General features: G+C 39.8%; 1 protein-coding gene across 2 annotated transcripts in view; it reads right to left on the minus strand.

Moving 5' to 3' along the window:
- Nucleotides 1-21,305, minus strand: part of TNFAIP8 (TNF alpha induced protein 8) — a 66,904-nt gene that overhangs the window by 37,019 nt on the left and 8,580 nt on the right. Inside the window, exon 1 of one of the 2 annotated variants that reach the window (XM_074813310.1) lies at nucleotides 18,366-18,540. The exons of the other annotated variant lie outside the window; for it this stretch is intronic. Within the exon in view, the coding sequence (XP_074669411.1) occupies nucleotide 18,366 (1 nt within the window). The 5' untranslated portion in view covers nucleotides 18,367-18,540. Of the gene's footprint in view, nucleotides 1-18,365; nucleotides 18,541-21,305 lie in introns of those variants that run through there. 2 annotated transcript variants of the gene reach the window in all.

The following is a 21,305-nucleotide window of genomic DNA, read 5'->3' on the forward strand; positions in this document are numbered from 1 at the left end:
AAAAAAGAACCTACTGCACTATAATATGCAAGCATCTAACACCAATAAAGAAATCTGTCTTTGTATATTTGGAAAAAAACATTATCAATTTTTTTTTAAAAAACCTGCTAATTAAAACTGGTATTTTGTGATGACTGTTGACAAACACTGATAGTTTGGCTTGGAGTTGTGAACTGGATGCATTTTCATATTTCTTTAGTTTTTAAGTAGCATGCAAATACACCCAGTATGAAATACTGCATTTTTTAAGTGATGAGGTATAGCAAACGTCACTATCCCCCGCATTACTCTGTTTCTGTGGAGCTTTCACTGATGATGCATACATGCATGCACACACAGAGCACCTGCAGGGTACCTATTGTCCATCTATTTTTCCAGATCCTTTGAAATACGGTATCTATGAATATTTACGTTTCAAAAAGTGTTACACATAGATGCATCTTGCTTCCTTTAAACACAGATTAAAAGTTATTTGTAGAACTACAGAGGTACACAGGCAAATGTGCACAAAAAAACTCAGAAACCACTAATAGTTAATCATGTTTGTGCAACAAAGATCTGAAAGTAATGTATTTGACGACTACAGAGATTTATCCTCATCTTATCTGATCTCCAACTCAGAGTTACTTAAGGCTTTTCACCAAATGGTTTCTAAGTGAAATCAGAACTGATCAGGTTTGAGATGCTCAGCCATGACGGAAACTTGAAATAAGAATTTTTATCATCTTGAAGCTGTTCCTAACCTAAAGAAAAAAACCAAACCCCACAACTAATATTTAGTCTGAATTCAGGTATTAGCAACCTCCATGCATCAAAAGGCCTTGTTTTGGAGGCGAAACCTTCAGGATATGAATTTTGAGGTGAAACACACGCTGCCTTTCTGTTTGAAGCAGGGTGTCTCTCTCCAGAGAGGAATTAGTATCCATGAATATCAACGTCTCCTCATGATGCTCAGGCAAGCCCTCATCTAACCTACTGGTGGTTTTGAATCCCACGTAAGTTGAGCAGCTCTCTTCAGGGGTCCTGATGTCCAACACAGGGCTGTATACTAAAATCCCTCGGTGAATAAGACAGCTGCTTTTTCCTCCCCAAATCTCTTATGGCAAAAGCCTCAGGTATAAAGGAACAGATTTCTGATTTTACAGGGTAAAAGCACTGTAACTACAAATACCTACTCTAAAAGTGGCTGTACAGGAAAGTTAATTATTCATAGATGTTTTATACTAAAACTCGTAACTAGACATAAATGTTATTTTGACTAAGTAAGACAAATGAGACCGTTATCTTCTGTATCTGAGCAGAACTGCCAACCCTCAACAAACAGATACTTTCAGTTTCTGCACTGAACCAGAGACTAGCTATTGATCAAAGTGTCTGATATGCCTCCATCAAAAACAAGGTTAGTAACATTATAAAGGACAAAGTCCAGGTAGTGACAAAAACCACCAATAGTTAGCATCTGTGAAGGCACTTGCAAGTCTTTTGTTTAACTGTATTTATGATGCCTGATATTCCCTCAATATGAAATAAGTATTTATATTTTTACATGCATTTTAGTAATTACAAAATTTTGGGGACCAGATTCATTATAAAAATTAAGGAATTTATTTTTAGGCCGAATGCTTGTTTTGAATGTTAACACTCAGTGAACATATTCAGCATCCTACCCCAAGCCTGTGCTATCATCTGGTCTGTATAAACCTTGATTTATTATAAAATGAGAGCGCAATATTAAACAACTGCCTACCTGGCATATTGTTCAGAAATATTCCTAAGACATGCACACTTCACCCACAAACCATAGTGCTTCCCAAATCCAACTCTGCTGTATTCCTAAATGTGTATGTTACCAGTAATCAAATACCTTTAAGGTATTTTATGAATATATATATGAATATATATATATATGAATATATATGAATACTGTTCACTCACATCATGACTAAGCATAACTGGAGCTGCTGGGATAGGAGATGGCCTCACATCTCTTCCCTCCAGGAGGGCACAAATAGCTGGAAAATGCTGCTGCATTCTGAGTTTCTTTAAAATCACTGAATCTCAAAATCAACTGACAGCACTCGAGGCAGAAAGACAGAGGACTATGAATGTGAATACGGAATATAGCCAGAATATTAAACAGCCTTCGTATCTCCTTCAGGCAAGTGCTCATTCATGTTCAACCTTCTTTTCCACCAGAAGAAAGAGCAGATCACTCACAGTTGCAGCCTTGAAAGGTTCCTTTACAAAAGACATCAATCTGTGTGAAACACTATCCCTGATCAAAGGAAAAATACTAAGGAACCCAACTGAGGCCTGACAGGAAGACACATGATATCATTTGCATAGACTAACACTGCATTTAAAATTGACAAGTGCACTTCATGGGACTGTGAAAGCCACACATTTATGTGGCTGAAACAGTCCAGATGACAAAAGGGGAAGGATTCAGCAAGGGAAGCGTCCCAGCACTCCAAGGATTCCTGAGCTTTTTTGAAGAAGAGGCAGAAATGCTCAGTAGAAACAGACCTCGGACTGAGGGGGAAGGAAGGCATCCAATTGCGATGCTGGGAATCAATACACTCAGAAACAGAAAAGCCATCGCTTCTTGAAGTAAAAAGAAAGATAAGCCTTAGGAATTCTTAATTCAAAATTTGTCCTCTTGAACTTTTGTCCTGGGCCTCTCACTAGCAGCTTAGATGTTTAACCAAACTTAGTTATCTTGTAAGATAACCTCCCAAAAGTCAATGACTTTCTTAACACAGGAGCAAGATCCCATACTTTGGTTTATGCAATACACTATGGTTATTAACTGTCAACACTAAAGCACAACAGCTTTGATTCAGTGGGAAAATGCTAGACGTTCCTCTGTAACACATGAGGCTGCTCTAGAGAGGTATACAGAAACGTTGTGCCTTAACCATCCATGTGTGCTACCACACTGAGGAGAGTGACTTCCATGTCATCTGAATCTGCAAGAGCAGTTCCCCAAAAACCTTGTTAGCCTTGCATCATTCAGGAAGAACCTGAAATTCTCAGAAGGACTGTGACCACACCTATCTTCAGGGATCATTGATGCCTTGCATCAATTTATGTGGAATATGGCATGAGATGCTATGTCAGTTGATGACATCACACATTCCGCTACAGTTAGGCAAGATATCATAAACATAAGAAGTGATATTCACGATGATACTGCTGCAAGTGAAATGGAAAATGTACAGTCTGTGTCCAAATGCAGAAGAGAGGAAGAAGAATTAAAACACACCACTTCTGGCAGGTGCTCAAAGATGTGGTGGTAAGATACAGCTGGAGGCAAAGACAGGAAGACAGTCTCTATCGGCAACAGCACGGCTTCCTTTTCTGAATATATGGATGAGTATAAGTGGTTGTAATGTTAAGTAACAGAGACAGAGCTTGTGGTTCTAGAGAAGGTTAAATTCTGTTTTAGCTTCTTTCAGAGACAGTACAGAAAATGAAGAGGAACTCCTCAATGGCAAAACTCTTAAGTCCTCGCTGTCGTGACTCCAGCACCTTTTGTAGGGAAAATTCAAAGCAAGATGATATTCTGGAAGAGTAATGCAGTCAGCTTACTTGTTTAAGAAAAGGAAATTATTTTAAGCATTTAAGTCTAATGAGTATAAACTGTTAACGCTTGACAGAAACAGTTTCAATTTACTGTACTGATCTGTAGAGGACCTTGGAAATATGGGTTTCATCACAAGCAACAGATTTTTACCAAAAAAGCAGAATAAAGCTGTCAGTTATTTTTCATAGTCAACAGCAGTTATTTTTCATAGTCAACAACGAGGGAAATCAATTCAAAATGGGTAAGGAAGAAGCCACTGAATTAAGCAGTAAAACCATGTAAAACTTCTGTTTTCTAAGAAACATTCTATAGGTAGAATGTGGTGATATACATTGCTTCTGACATCTGGTAGCAGCCTACCCCAATCTCTGTAACAATCAAGATACCAGCAGAAAACCTCAGAGCTTTTGTCAGATTCCTCAGACTTGTCACCACACATTTCAACAACTTTGGAACAGGCCCTAAGATCTTTCATGATAGCAGCAGATGCTAGAGGAATATGCCACCCTTGACTGAGGTGTCAAGGAGCACACTGAGATATCACTGTACTGCAGCAGATGAAGAACTAAGCATGGTTACATCCTTTCTTGTCCCTGTCTCAGAGGAAGCATCTTGAGGTTGTATGAGTACAAATAAAGTAAAAAAAAAAAATTATTTTTTAAACTATTCTTAAAGAGAGTGAGGCTGACATACATCAAAAAAGGATCATCCAGAAATGATGACTCTGAATTCTGTGTTCACTGGTCAAAATATCACCAGGGAGACCTGAGTGTTTCCTGAGAGTTTTTTGGTGCTGATGCTCAAATGGCCAAACCCTCTACCTATGAGAACAATCATCTTTGATGAAGAAGGAGAAGGATAAAGGTCTAATGAAATTGTAAGCTGAGTTGTAATAAAATATTGTATCAGGGTTGGTTCTACCATTATTGCAGTAGTCACCAAAATCACAGATTTGTCAAGGCTGAAAGGAATCTGCTGAGATCACCAAGTCCAACCGCACTGCTAAAGCGGGTTGTCCAGGACCACATGCAGTTGGGTTCTGAATATCTCTGCAACCTCTCTGGGCAATCCATTCCACTGTTTGATCACATCACAGTAAAAAACTGTGCTCCTGTGTTCAGCTAATCTCATAAATTTCAGTTTGTGTCCAAGGCCTATTGTCTTGTCACTTGCACTACTGAGAAGAATCTGGGCCCCACTTCTTCATTGATAAGATTCCCCTGAGGGTTCTCTTCTTCAAGCTTAACAGCTCTCTCAGCCTCTCCTCACACGAAGAGTCCCTTAATCATTTTTGTGGTTTTTTTGTTGGATTTGTTCCAGTAAGTCTGTATCTTTCCTGTACTGGGGGGCCCAGCAGTGGACACAACACTCCAGATGTGGCCTCTCCAGTGCTGAGAAGAGAAAAATTATTACCTCCCTTGACCTGCTAGCAAAACTCTTCGTAATGGAGCCCAAAAGGCTGCTAGCCTTTGCCATAAGGGCACATTGCTGGCCTCAAAGTCAGCTTGGTGTCCCCCCAGGATCCACAGGTCCTTCTCTACAGAGCTGCTTTCCAGTCCATCAGGCACCAGCATGTAAATGTGTCTGTGATTATTCCTCCCCAGATATATTTCCCCTTGTTGAACTTTATGAGACTTCTCTCAGCTTAATTCTCCAGCCTGTCCCTGTGAATGGCAGCACAACCAGCTGGTTTACCCACCACTCCTCCCAGTTTTGTATGATCTGTGAACTTGCTGAGAGTGCACTGTCCCAGCACCCAGGTCACTAATGAAGAGATTAAACAGTATTGGTCCCAGTATCAACCCCTATCGTACACCACTAGTGACTTGCCTCCAAGTGGACTTTGTCCCACAGACCCCAACCCTTTGAGCCTGGCTGTTCAGCCAGTTTTCAAACCTCTTCCCTGTGCACTCATCTAAGCAGGACTCTGTCAGTTTGTCTAAGAGGATGTTACAGGAGACTGAGACAGTGTCAAAAGCCTTACCAAAGCTGAGGTAAGCAACATCTACTGCTTTCCCCTCATCTACAAAGTCACCTCACTGTAGAAGGCCATCAGGCTGGGAAAGCATGATTTGCCCTCTGCAAATCCATGCTGACTGCTCCCAATTCCCTTCTTGTCTTTCATGTGTTTGGAAATGGTTTCCAGGAGGATTTTCTCCATCATCTTACCAGGACTTACCAGTATCACTGAGGTGATACTGACCTGCCTCTACTTCCCCATATCCTCCTTCTTGCAGACAGCAATGGCATTTGCTTTCTTCCAGTCTTCAGGAACCTCTTTCAGTTGCCATAAAAGAAGTTAGTTGAGATTAGCCTTAACAATGTCATCCGCCAGCTCCCCTAGTACCTGTGTATGCAACTTGCCAGGCCTCATGGACTTTTGTACATCCAGTTTGTTTAAGAGCTCCCTAATCCTAAGTCTGGACCAAGGGTAGAGTACCTCAGTCTTTTCTTTGTCACCAGTTCCCCTGCCCCATTCAGCAGTGGGCTCATGTTTTCCCTAGCTTTTCTTTTGTTGTTTATGTACTTGTAGAAGCGTTTCTTGTTGCCTTTCCCACCTCTTGACACATTCAACTCCAGGTTAACCTTGGCTTTCCTAATGCTATCCCTGCATGCTCAGACAGCAGCTCTATTTCTCCTGGGTCACGTGTCCCTGCTTCCATCTCTCATACACTTCTTTTTATGTCTGAGTTTAGTCAGGATCTCCTGACTCATCGCAGGTCTCCCACTGTCTCTGCTGATTTTCTGCTTGTTGCGATGGGTCTTTCCGGAGCTTAGAGGAGATGATCCTTGAGTATGAGCCAGCTCTCCTGGACCCTTCTTCTCTCCAAAGTCACATCTCATGGTATTCTTCCAAGCAGATCTCTGAAGAGATTGAAGTCTGCTCTCCAGAAATACAGGCAATGGTCCTACTTTTTGCTCTGCTCTCTCTTCTTAGGATCCTGAACATCATCTTATGGTCACGGCAGCCAAAGGTGCCCCTGACTGTGAAGGGGGAATGCAAAATACCCTGAGGTTAGTCAGGACCTCAGGGACCTCTGGCTGCCTATGCTTCTTCAATTTCTCAGGTAGCTCTTTTCCACCACCACCATCTGCGGGACTGCCAGGATTTGTAAGGAGATCTATAACACAGTCTGTGAGATGGGGCAAGTCAGGGTACTCTGCTGAGTTAATCTTACCTGCTCTTGAAGGAGCTGGAGAATCTTTTCATAAGGCACAATTTGATTTTTTTTTTTCTCCTCCTTATAGTAAAAGATCCAGTGGTGTGTGTCAGCATCTGTTTGACACTGAAGAAAAAACCTGCCAGAAGTCAGGCTTCCCTTTGCACTGTTTCCTTACCCTACCTCAGAACACATTTGGCTTCTCATCAGGAAAAACACACATGCTTTCAGCACTACAAACCTCCCAGTTCATGCACTGTTTCAGACTCGAAGGTCTGGCTGGGTGATTGTAAAGTTAGGACTACCAGCGAAGCATATGCATTAGGGGCTCTTCCTGCTGTGAACTTAAACTGTTTTTAAAATGCAGCTAAAAGTTTTCCTTGCTTTAAGGAATCTCTTGTGAATATAAAGAGCAGTTGCACCAGACCAGAGCAAAGGTCTGTTTGTACCAAAATTCTACTTTCAACAGTGGCCCAAAGCAGAAAGAACACAAGACATCTACAGCAGTACTGCCACCAGCCACCCTCCCAACTATCTGCAGCTCAAGATCCACTGGAGACAGAGACGGCTTGTAGGTAATCAGATACAACACAATAAAATTTGAGAAAGCATTGGTTAATAAATAAAAACAGAGAAAAATATAAACAGGAAGGATCAAGAACAGATTTAATAGTTCATGAATCTATACCTTAGGAAATGTACTTCATAACTCATTAGGTTAAAGCTTTTATAACTTTATATATATATATATATATATATATAAAGCTTGTATAACTAACATGTAAATAACAGGACAACATCACATCTATCTCTAAGAACTATGACATTTACTTAATGGATTTACATGGAAACTACTCATATACTGAAACATCTGTGCAACATTTTAATGTTTTAAAGTTATAAATGCTTTATTTATTATTTACTGGATCCAGTCCCAGTATCAACCTATCTACATTTCTTAAATACTACTCTTCTGTGGAATTAATCAGAACTACCTATTAGAGTACTAGACCAAATTGGTTCTTCGTCTTTAAGGACTAGCACTTAATAATTTGTTTTAATTTACAGTAATTCAAAGTCCTAAAAATAGGAGTTATCTGCTCATACTGTAAATCTGAAATTAGAACAAAAGTTATATTAATTTGTAAAGCATTCAAGAGATCTAGTTTTGTTAATTTATGTCAGCCAGAAAAAAAAAAAAAAGGACGCTACCACAACTACTATGATCTTGTCTGGTTTTTTGCTTCAGAGAGACTATCATGATGTTATATATTAACTCAGTTTGCCCGACGACTGTGCTGCAGTTGTATCTACCTATCTCTCCTAACTGCTGATTAAGTACTGTGGACCTCCACTGCCTCACTGCATTTATCTTGCAAATGCTTCTGAAAGCTTGTAACAACCTCTCTTGACAGGTAACAAACAAACCTGAATCTATTCTCCTCAGATCTACTTTTCAGAAACAGCATTGCAAAATAATGCTGGGTCCAAAGGGCTTTGAGGTAATTCACTGACAAATCTCCTGGGATCTCCAAATGGCTTTCAGAACCCCTGGAACAGATACATAGATGCCCAACGACCCTACCCTACAAATGCAGTGAAGAAGCACCACAGGCACTTCAACTACATCTTCAGTTGCTAAAAATGACGAGCAAAACATTTTCATTGAATAGCTGCGAGCTTCTGTTTGCCGTAAGTTTCTAGGTGTTTTGGTGGACAGCAAGCAAACCATCGGATTTCTTACAAAACTGTCTTGGTGCTTCAGCTAGCAATGGGACTGAGGACTCCAAAATCCACGTTCCCATAGACAGAGTTGTGCTGGTTTATACAGTCTCTTCATAAGGAGCAACTGTTAATCACAAAAATCCGTCAACAGCTTGTGAAACAATCTGCCTGTACTATTGCAGGCCACATCCTGTAGGGCCTGTTAAGTCAAGCTTTTGAGTCAAACCAGGCTCACATCCTGTCAGTTTGGAGGATGGCACATGCTTGTTTGCTTACAACTGAATCTATCTATGGAAATCCTTCACTACAATAGACAAGGGTAAGAGCTATTTTCTGGAGGTTTTATATTGCCAATTGGATATGCGCTTCCAAAGATACAACTAGATTTTTACCAAGCTGTTAGTTGATTCACTTGCATTTTCTTTGAATTATGAAACAGTGTAAAATGAAGGTTTTTGTGGTCTAGAAGATTTAGCGTTCTACACTCTAAGAATTATTTTTCTTTTTCTCTAGGATTTCAACAAATTGCAGTTGCTCCTGCTTACAGAACAGTACAGTTCAAGCCCTCAGCAGAATGCTATGTTGGAAAGTCATGAGTTATTTAATCATAAAAGCATGAGTAAGTTTAGAGATATGGAAAGTACTGACCATTTTAAAGAAGAATTTTAACCTGAGAAAGAGGTTAAGCTTCTTGGTAACTTTAAAAAAAAAAAAAAAAAAGTAGTCACCTTTGATTTACATTTCTAAAACCTATTCTCAAGAACCATGACCTAATGAGCAAGAAGATGGAAAGCTTAATTGTTAGAAAGAGGATTCAGATACTTCACTCATAGCAGTTTTCATTGTTTTAATTTAATGAAGCTTCAGATGGGAGGCTTGAGTTTATGGGGAAGTAACTGATAACTGACAATAAGCTCTAGAGAATTCCACTTAGGGCATTAGAATGTAATCCTTAATTTGGAAAGTAAAGTTAAAATGTTTGTCATATAAAGACAGAGTGCTGCCTTTACCACGAATTTCTAGAACACTTGGATTTTCAGAGCAAAGTTAGTAAACCTATTAAGATTTACTGTACTTGCTGCCTTACAGGTGAGTCAACAGAAGTGTACTGGGTCTGTCTAGGATGGAGTTAACTTTCTTCATAGCAGCCCTTACAGTGTTTTCGATTTGTGACCAAAACCAGTGTTGATAACACCAATGTTTTGGCTACTGCTGAACAGCTTCAAGGTCCCCTCCCCTCTCACTCTGTCTCCCACCCCATGTGTAGGTTTGGAGTGGGCAAGAGGTCAGGGGGTGACACAGCCGAGACAGCTGACTCCAGCTGATCACAGTTATTGTCCATACCATCTAATGCGGTGATCAGCATTAAAAATGGGGCGGGAGTTGGGATGTTTTTCCAAAGTAGCCATTCTTCTGGGACTGGCTGAGCACTGGTCTGCTGCTGGTGGTAAAGACCCGTAAGCTTTTTCCCTTGGTTTTGTCCTTCTGATACACTTCGCTACTGCTTGGGAGGGGGAGTGAGCAAGTGACTAGGTGGCAATTTACTTTCTGGCCAGGGTCACCCCACCCCAAGAAGGAAAGCCCAAAAAGCTCTATTAGTAGGAACTACTTTTATTACTACTACTCTATCCACTTCAGCTGCTACAGATCAGCTCCACAGGGCTCTGCTTTCTAAGACAAAATTCATCCAGTGGAGATCACTGCTTTCCAGTACCTGCTCTCTTTCTAGAGCATTTGTCCTCCTTAATATTTTTGACAAATAAGTTTGGGGCAGGGCAGATGCAGGTTGTTAAGACAAATGAAGTTTACATAAAAAAGGGAGAAATTCTTCAGCACAATATTGTGTACTACCACATAATTATTCTTAAGAAGAAAAAACCCACAGGAAAACACCTCAAAAAACCCAGACTGTTTTAATCACCCCAAATAATTCCTATTATAACATTTGTTTTTTTATTTTACCCGAGTGGTGATAGATGAGGAAACTAGCAGTGCGAGTCTACACAGCAGCATGAAAAAGTATGTACATTAATCCCACTTCTTGTTCTGTATCCCACCAACTACATTAGATACTTTCTACTTTCTTTTCCACCTGAGGATATCAGGTCAGAAAACATTAATTTTTGAGTTTGATTATAGATTACATGATCTAGATATTCACTGCTAGCTACAACTGTGTGTACAGTCCCTTCTTTTTTTAACTTTCATCAGTAAGTACCTTAGCCTGCTCATTAAAGACATGTCACAAATCCCTAAACAATGTACTCTTCAGCTGTCTCTTGACGAAGTTGGAAAAAATCCTGAAAAGTAAAATCTGACATCTATGTCTACCAAACCTTCACCACACTGGTTCAGCAGATAATAAAATACAACTGTAACAGGGAAGCAAGTCACAGCACCCTAGTGTCTATGTATTGTCTTGATTTATTCAAGTACCTCTGTCACAACTAATGCTATTTTAAGCGATCTTCTGTGTTATGGCTTTTAGAGAAGCAGAGAACTGCAGCAAATAACTCAGGATTCAGTCTAACTCATTTAAGAAATAGCATCATTTTAACTTTTCCTATATTTTGAAAAAGAGACTGAAGATCAGAATTAAATACTACCAGTTTTCCTTCCTTAGTTAATTTAAAATATTTTTTAAAATCCCAGTGCTTCCTTCGCATGCACTGACTGGCCATTTGCATTGAAAAGCTATATAGAAACAACTGAACAACTGCTAAAGCAGCACATTTTTTAAATTCTGCATGGTTACTAGTATAAACATAAGAATTTTTTGACATGCATATGTATGTCAGCTACACATTTATTTACGGAGATGTTTATACAGCAAAGGATTTATCTAAAACACAGTGCACATACATGTGGATTGCAGATGCTACATGTGCCCTTCTCATATACATCCTGGAATACAACCCTGCCACTGCTGCCACTGTGAAGACATTCATAAGAGCTAACTACAAAATTAAAATTGCTGGACATAGCTAAAGAAAGTCTAAGATTAATGAAAAAATCTCAGTGGCTGGCATCTTTTGTTTTCCATACATCTATTGTCCTTAGATATTCCTGGGTCAAATTTCCCTGCATTCCAAGGTAAATCTCTCACTTACTGCAAGTTGAACTAATAAATGCCAGACACTACAGTGGCACAACATATTCATTATGGATCATAAGCATTACTCAAAGGCAGCTTTTTCTGGTATGCAACTTTACATTTGAGAAACAAAGCCAAGCTGTATTCAAATACTCAATGCTTCAACAAAAGAAAAACACTTTAAAAACTGGTTTAAAGAGAATCAAACACCTTTCCTAAAACTATTTCAGAATCCAAACACTCTACAAATTTCCTAAAAAATTCTTATACACAGATGTTGATTATATTGATTTAAGGCTGAGTAAATTACACCTCTAATTTAGGAAAACTGCAAAATGGCAAACAACAAAGGGGAATGGAAAAAGGAAAAAAGTGACTGGACCAACTACAAGCCTGTTAGTTTACAGCAGCATTCCAGGTTATGGAAAGCTTTTTAAAGAAAGAGAGGTTAATGAAACTGAAACATAATTCAGAAATGTTTATCTCAAAAGTAGGTCATGTGAAAATAACCTACTATCTTTCCCAATCTAGACTTATTATACGGAAAGCTACTAGTGAATGATAGATGACCATTAGTGCGTAACTGGACAGTGGACTTGCTAAAGGAAAAATGTTAACAGGGAGTACTGGAAGGCTAAGTATCAGGCTAAAAGAAGGTTTATCCTACAGTTTAGGTAAGGCTAAACCTTGCAACATATTTAACCAAAACTTCAGTAATAAAATTTGGCTCAAAAAGAATGCTAGAGTTTGTGAGATGCCTCCCACAAAGCTGAGAAAGCTGAGAAAGACAAAGCATGCAGGAAAAAGTGAACAATTCTGAGAAGGGCTAGCTTCAGTGAAATGGGATATAGACCAGTATTTTCTAAGTGCAAAGTGAGACTGAGAGACTTCTATGCACACAAACTTTTAAGCGTTGCCTCCAAAGGAAGTGGTTGCACAATTCCCAACTCTCAGACATGTTACACCAACTCTTGTCTTTTCCTCCCATCCCAGCCTAAGAACTCCCTGTGGTAGCATAAGCATCTGCTTAGTTCTACGGCACACCAGATTGCAGAACTGATTCACAGAAAAAAATTGCTGGGGGAAAAAAAAAGGCTAACCGATCTCATGATCAAGTTCCTCAGTCTGATGAACATCAATGTTTCTGCTGACACAAGGAAGGAAATAATACGAGCATGGGAGCAGGACTGAATGACATTTTTGGCAGCCAAAGATGTGTGTGAAATTAGTGCTTACTCGCTTGAATCCTTCAGCAAAGAGAGCATATCATCAACTGGAAACAAAAAGAAAAGGTCCTGTGCCACAAGATCATGACAAATCAACCAATCTGTTACTGCTCTGAAAAAGATAAGACCACAATGGTGGAGTGCACAGACTCTTATCTGCATACAAAGGATGACACAGACACTTGGTATGCGATTAAACAGTAAACCACAGCTTCAGCTCTTCTACAGAAACTCACAAAAGGCATGGACTGTGTGGGCTTTAAGGATGCCTTGTTTCTTATCCCGTGTCCAAAGCTAAGCCAATATCAGAATCCTTTTAACCAATTAAAGACCACATAGGTCAAGAAATGGTTCCAATTATCTCTTTTCTGTTCTAAGGTTGAAAATCTATTAGCTTACATTACAGTATTTCCTTCAGCTATGCAGCCCTTGACAACTACCAGTCCAGTGCTCTAGCTGTATGTATCATGCCTAATCCTTCAGTGCTTGATTACACAGGGACTCCTGCATTAGAAGTAACACTCACATACCACACTTTTCCAGAAATACTACTCCTGGATAGCCTATTTCTCAGACCAAACTTTCATTACACTCAGGCATTAAGTGTGCTTGGTAAGTAAAGGACATTACCAGCCCTCAACAGCTTTCCCTAGGTGCACAGCATTTCTTTCTATCTACTCACCCTGCACCCAACCTCCAGCATTTGACCATCTCAAGACCCAAATTCAGGCTTGCCACAACAATGTCCCTAGCTTGGCTGTCATTACATCATACCTGCCTTGTCAGCATCAGTGACTGATCCTGTTAATTTTAGCAACCACTCCTTTCACTGCACAGCACCCAGCTCTCCTGGTGGAGGTGGGCAAGTAGAAGACACCAGAACCACTCTCCACAACAGTCTGGGATGGTGCCAGTGCAATGCTCACCCCACAGGCTTCCTTTGAGGCTCACATACCCACAATCCCAACACCTAGTGATGCTTGAAATGCTGTATTTTTCAATATAAACAAATATCACTGAGCTTGTCTCCTGCTGACTGGGTATTTATCGTATTAAACTGGGTCTTATTCACCCTCAAGCCAACTCCAGATGATCAGTGACCTCAGTAGCATGCACTCAGAACATACACTGTTTAACCTTCTTTGCCTGAAACAAGGATAACTTCACCTGCCAACAGATTTTCCACCATTCTTGCAGTTAGCTCAAACAGATGAATCCTGCCAACATTTGCCAAAGCAGCAGCGTGTACTGTTTCTCACATGGAGAAAGTGAAGGGGCCAAACACACCACATGTCTTTTTGCTTCAGTCAGGACTTCGCAGACTTGAGCATGCACCAGGGCTGAATCCACCCAGGGCCTAACAGCCCTATATGCCCTTGAGCTCCAAAAGCATCTGCTACACCGTCACATACACTACTCAGAGCAGAAAAACATGTCTTGCCATATGTTTGCTAATAATGTGCATAACAATCCAATGATAATGCAGCCAGATGAGCCTGCACGGTGATGATTAGTCTTCTAAGCTCTACCAGAAATGCTGCTGCAATATGACAGTTAATGCCAAGGCCTATCTATGCCTGTGGCACCATGAAACCCTTAGCAGAGGAGCCCACCAGTCTCTCTCCAGTAAGACAAGAAAAGAAAAAAAATCATAAGAAGTAATCCCAGCAGAGACACAACTCTATCTAGAGATGCTATTTAAGACACATGTATATGTAGGTATGTAAACAAAAGTATGTATGTACCTACACTGTTCATGAGAGAATTCAAACCAGAGGAAACGCAAAGAAAGAGTGTGGCAGTCGAGGGGAGGGAGTACCCATCAGGCACAAGAGTTTGGCTTATTTACTCTTTCAACAAGCAAGCTCATTACAGAAGACCTCAGTATAAAAACATCCAGGGGCTGAGCAGCAGGTAATGGAAAGAATTATTTCAGCTCACAGGCTGATATGAAAACAAATGAGATCAGACCAGCCACAAAAAACAAGTAAAACTTTAAACATCAGCATCCTCCAGTACCAGAGCAATCCTCCACCATGTACAGAAGGTGCAAGCACCTGGAGAGAATTAAAATAAAGTTTGACTGCAACATGAGATGCAGTTGGTTGCTACCAGGGGACCTGAAGCCCGTAATTCAGAAGATAGGCTTCTTCCAGTGACCTCTTCCTAAAACACTGCCACCACCAGCATAATGAAATTGGTATGAATGTATACAGGACCAGGACAAAAGCAGGAGACCTATTTCTTATAAACCTTATAAAAAAGGATTAGGGGATGTCTTAATAATTGAGGCAAAAATTCTGGCAAGCATCACCTGATTTCAAGTTAACAGCATAAATATTAGCAAAAAATATTTAGCATGCATCCCAAGGTGATTAGTGATAAAATACTACAAAAGATTCTCTATGAATCAAAGTGGATAGTATTCAATATTATTTGAAGAACAGCACTGAAATTTATGTACAGAGACATATCATTTCAAAAAATTGCACAGCCAGCAGAACTAACAAAATTGCCTATTATTTACTGATTTACTTGATATTATGACCATCACTTCTGAAGTTAAATTTCTTTAAATTTATCGTTCTCCTAAACAAAAAAAAACCCAAAACATTTAATAAATGCATTGACACTTTTCTACTCCTGCCATGTCAAAAATTATTTTAACAGGCTTCAAATATTATAAATTTAGTTTCTTCTTTCAGGAAAGAAGCTTGAGAAGTGACTTTTACAGTTTCTATTTGAAAAACAATGGAAGAGCGGAATCTAAGTGAAAGTGGCAGATGACTGCAGCAAGTGAGTTGGTTTCAGTCTATGACTGGAAAAGCTTGTGCTGGTTTTAACACGCATTGCATAAAGCTGTTTCTTAACAGTTCAGATTCCTGGCTTCAAGCTCTCCACTAAGGAAAGCTGTATCAGTCACCAAGTGATTCGTCTCCTTGCACAGTCTCTACAACAAATATATTCATTATTTTGCAAGAGGGCAAACAGCTGCATTTCCTGGAATGTGCTGTAACTAGTCATCTCTACCACCAGGTAATGTTAGCAAAGCTCGATGTATTCAAAACCAAAACTGACATTATCCAAAGGACACTGTAAAATTTCCTTATTATATGGCTGTTGACGAAGTATGCTTCCTTAGAGCTATACTGTGCCAGATGTTGTAGTTGACACAAGGAGGTGTCTTAATTGCTATTCTGAGTTGCTGTTAGAATTTCATTCTAGGCTACGCAAATAACTTGTCAGCAGGGTTACAAATTTCCATAATTTCACCTCTGCAAAACAGGTTCCAAATCTACATGTGCTACCCAAGCAAGCATGAAAAGGCTGAAGCTGCTTGCTTCCCATGGCTGACAAACAAAAAAGGTGTCCTTGCAAGACAGGAGGTGCATTCCCAGAAGCAGCACCTTCCTAACAAGACTATAAAGTGGAACCTGTGAATGTCATAACCCAGGAGTCACTGTCTGTGTTTCTGCACTCAAGCTCTGCTTTACACATAAACGGGAATCATAAGGCAAAAAAATCCACAAAATAAGTAATACTCATAAAAAATACACAGAACCGATCCAAAAATACATTTTTTCCGAATATAAATTTAAAAACCTATTACTTTAAAAGGTGTGGTACTCTGCAGTAAACGGTTTCTTTCTTCTAAATGATCTCAACAGATGACACTCTTCTATTTAAAGCTTCCAGAAGTCATATGTAGTTCTGAAAAGGTTTCACAAAAAATACAAAATTCTTCTACATGTACATGATACCACAAGTCAAAACCCATACAGTAATAACAGAATCTGGAAGTTTAGTAGCTAAAATTTCACCAAGTTAAGCCTCATGCAACCTGCATCTTCTTGTGCACTAGCTAGGAATGTCTCCTTTTGGAAAAAGGACTCTATCCCACACACAGGTACACCACTCCAAACAGGGGAAAATCATAAATATAATCAAATCTTCCTTGAAAATTCTGACTACATCCCAGTGCTGTAAAAGCTGTTGAGGCTGTCACCTGCCACAGTTAAATGACCGCTTTCACTGTTCTCACCTCACTTTTCCTTCCTAGAAGATTAAGGCCATGCATTGCTTTTCATAAAATTAAGCATACTTGCCCTGAAAATAATACAGACTAGCAGGTTTTAAAGTAAAATAAGTTGTGACTTTCATTACAAGGCCTTTCTTTTTGGAACCAGCTATTGCCCACCTGTAACATTTTAGCCGCACGGGATAAGGACTGAGGTGGGAACTGTAAATATATTCACAAGCATGCATAGGGAAAATTAGAAAACATAAGGTGTTTTGTACTTTCTTCGTTATGATAAAGCGCCTATGAAAACAGCTTAAACAATCAGACAGCTCCTGTGTATTTTCAACTCCAGAATAAATAAACTATCTATAATGTACCACTTAATACTGTCCATGAAAACAAAGAATTCTCAGTTCATATTCTGTACTTACAAGTATTAGAAATATGCAAAAATTATATTTGGACTTCTAAATACTAAATAAGGACACCTAAGAGTACTAAACAAGATTAAGGGAAATCCCAGCAAAACCATGTTAGGATAAAAGAGAAGGACTTAGGGATACCAGTGGATGAAAACTTGGACACATGCCAGCAATGTGTGCTTGCAGCCCAGAAAGCCAACTGTATCATTGGCTGCATCAAGAGAAGTGTGGCCAGCAGGTCGAGGGAGGTGATTACCCCCCTCTACTTGGCTCTTGTGAGACCCTACCTGGAGTACTGTGTCCAGCTCTGGAGCCCCCAACAGAAGGAGGACATGGACCTGTTGGAGTGGGTCCGAGATAGGGCCACAAAAACGGTCAGAGGGCTGGGACACCTCTCCTATGAAAAAAGGCTGAGAGAGTTGGGGTTGTTCAGTTGGGAGAAAAGAAGGCTTTAGGGAAGCCTTTTTCTGGCCTTCCAGTACTTAAATAGGGCTTATATGAAAGACAGAGAGAGACTTTTTACCAGAGCCTCTAGTGATAGGACAAAGGGTAACAGTTTTAAAGTAAAAGAGGTTTAGATTAGATATAAGGAAGACATTCTTTATGATGAGAGTGGTGAGGCACTGGAACAGGCTGCCCAGAGAAGCTGTGGATGCCCCCTCCCTGAAGTGTTCAAGGTCTGGCTGGATGGGACTTCGAGAGCAAGCTGACCTAGTGAAAGATGTCCCTGCCCATGGCAGGGCAGTTGGACCTAGATGATCTTTGAAGGTCCCTTCCAACCCAAACCATTCTACAAGTCTGATAAAAATGGGAGCACACAGTCAAGGGAATAAAAAAAGAATGATACGATGCTGCAATTATCTCTATACTAGGCATTATCAAAAAAAAAAAAATCAGGGTTAAAGTTTTGCTAAACAAATATTTAGAGTTAAGAATGTCAATGCAGAGTCTGAATATCTTGAGCAACTTTCTTCAGTCCTATAGTGATAGATTAACAGAACAGAGGAAAAAAAATTAATTTTTGAGAAGCAATTTACCATGTGGTCCCAAGCACTGAAAAGCTTTAATCACAGTAATTTCTGTATGTTATTAATGGAGCAGAGAATTCTGTTCAGATATACTACACTTACTCAGTGTATGTGTAACTGTATGCAGCTATTACAGAGAAACGTAGAGAAACCTGTCTGGATTTGGCACTCTGCAAAAAAAAAAAAAAAAAATCACGAGAAGATATATGAATCGTAGGGAGAAAGACAAATTTTAAAGCACCTTGCATTTAATGAATCAATTCAATAAACAACCATTCAAACCAGGTGTCTTGAGAAATATTCCTGTGTATAACAAGGTTTTACTTTGTATGAATTACCTCTTAAACTTTGTATAAAAATGGATGTGTGTTATGGAGGAAAACTATCTCAAATTATACTCATGATCAAATATTACCAGTTATTGAAAACTCCTCATCTAAATGAATGCAAAACACAATAGAAATCAAGTACTTATTTTTGGCAATGTGGAAGGAAGTTTTATCCAAACAGAAAAGTCAGAACTCTTCCACTCATGTCGAGCAAAAGGAGCTTAAAACTTCACAAAGAATGCTTTCCCCCACCAGACTGTTTTCAGCTTGGTTGAATTTGTTAAAAACAGACAACACCTCAACATCCGTAAACATATTTACCTTGGATCACATAACCAGTTCTATAGCCACAAGCAGTAATTCACTTACACACCTCTACTGTCAATAAAGTATTTTGTGTACTCAAAGAGGAACCCATTTTCCCTTTGTTACGATTATTTCTTAGTGGGTCATCTCAGGCTGCTTTCGTCTTGCACTATTCAAGTATCTCCAGGGGTTTTCTAGAGGAGAAGAGCTCGGGAGATAAGACTTTAGTACAAGTCCTGTATGGAAGGATCACACAAACAAGAGGAACTCCAAAACGCTCTAATCAGAGTAAACATTTACATGTATACATGTACATGTATAGTGCCAGAGGTACTACAAGAATAGATGGGTGTAAAATTCATTAGTTTACTTCCTTTAGAGCACTGAAAAAAAAGAGGGTACTAAGGGAGCAGGCAAGTTATTGCCTGAAGTCTTTCCACAGTTTTTGAATTTCATCTTCTTATTTCGCTAGCTTATGTTAGAATAACTTCAGTAGTTTATCTTTCTGTTTTCTCTGTTGTTAAGCTGGGCTGCCAAAATATCATTGCTCTAAGTTTTTTCCTAAACTACACAGATTTGTGAACGGCCTCAGGATTCCCATTTTAAATATCAGAACTACTCCATCAATGCCTGCTTACAGCTAAAAATTAAATTATGTATAAATACCACACCTTGAAATAATTTTAAAGAAAAAAAAGGTTATGTTTTCAAAGCACTTGACCAACTTTTATTCGCTCAAAACAATCTTGCATTGAAAGTTTCCTATCAAGATTCAGATCCAAAAGAGGAGTTAGTTTTGCTATAAGGTGCCACACATATTACACAATAACTGCTGCACAATAATCGCACTCATGCAATATTTCCTATTTCAATCCTTACTGTGTTCAGCTGAAGTTTTCAGATACAGGTGCATAACTTTTGGAACATGATCACCTGGCGCTGTGCTCTGCTGGCTCAGCACAAGCCAAGAGTCCCAGAAGTCGGAAGTAACAGGAGTTGTGGGAGCTGGTCACACGCAGATGCACCCCACCATCCTGTCATCACCCACCATACATCTCTATCTTCTTTCATGTGGGTATGTTCCTAAAACTGTTATCAGACAAAATGGATGCTCCAGCTATCAAATCAACTATACATAGATAAAACACTTGTATGTCAAGTTCTGAGAGCTAGTTACTCTACCACCATGCTATTTGGACAGCCATAGCAACAGAGGCACCAGCCAGGGAAATACCATCAAACTGTTTGCAAGTTATTTGCTCCTCAGGCAGATGCATTTATATGATCCTGTCTTCAGCTGCTCGTAAAGAACTGTAATGCCAAACAAAGGTGACCGGTACTGGTGACTTGAACAAGTGGTCAAAGATACTCTGTGGCCATATGTGGAGAATAGAGTGGACTACATCACAATGCGCTTTTTAATTGCAAATTCTAGCAGGGTCCAACAGGTCTTTTTGTATGTTCAGTTTTGGAGAAAGTTATTATTTTCCTAGTACTTTCTTTCAATAAAAGGGGTAAAGAGTGGGATGGGGGTTGTCCAGAGTACAAGATTTCCCCAGCTCTGACTATGAAGGGCTTCTGCTAGCAGGATGCATAGCTTTCAGCAAGCAGCACTTGCTCCGTAGCTTGAAAATAATAATTACAACATGGTCTTGTTTAAGGCATAAACAAGTTTAAGGCATGTTATTTTCAGGGTTACACTGCAGCAACACTAAGCACCTGAACAAATTGCTTCCAAATTAGTCAGTAGCATTGCCCTTGAGGGAACTTCAGTTGAATTTACCTGAGCAGAAGAAATTGAGCAATGGTCACCACTCTTCAAACCATCTGTGTAGCATCAATTGACAAAAGGTTTATTTCCCTCAGTTGTGCAGCATAACCTCAGATTTGTACTTTGTCAGCTACCTGAATACAGAAGACACAAATACCCCTGTCTGATACCAGAGCATTACTAACCATAACTGAAGGACAGTTACTCCGGGTAGATAACCAGAATCTCGTGTCATGCGTGAGGGTTTTGCAAGGCACTTTACGTGATGCACCTGTCCCCCTGCAGGCCACCCCCAGAAGATGTGGGCTGCCCACAACAGTTGGGGTACACTGGGTGCTTCTGGACATGGAGTGCATCCCTATGGTCCAAGGCACCATGTCGGCTACCGACCCTCACAAGAGCCATGCCCCAGTTGTGAGCTTTAATTAATGGTACAGATGGGGGTCTGACAGCTTTTCTTCATGCAAGTGTGCGTGCTCTAAACCCAGCAAGCCTTCAACACATTTTTACCATGGTGAAATGCCCTGAACTGTTTTCAGCTCATATCCACCCAAAACAGAAATAGTATCTGGAAAAGCTTTGGTTCACTGACTGTACCACTTTTTGATAGCAAGCCATTAGATCACCGAGCACAGA

The sequence above is a fragment of the Strix aluco genome, chromosome Z (assembly GCF_031877795.1).
Source record: "Strix aluco isolate bStrAlu1 chromosome Z, bStrAlu1.hap1, whole genome shotgun sequence".
NCBI lineage: Eukaryota > Metazoa > Chordata > Aves > Strigiformes > Strigidae > Strix > Strix aluco.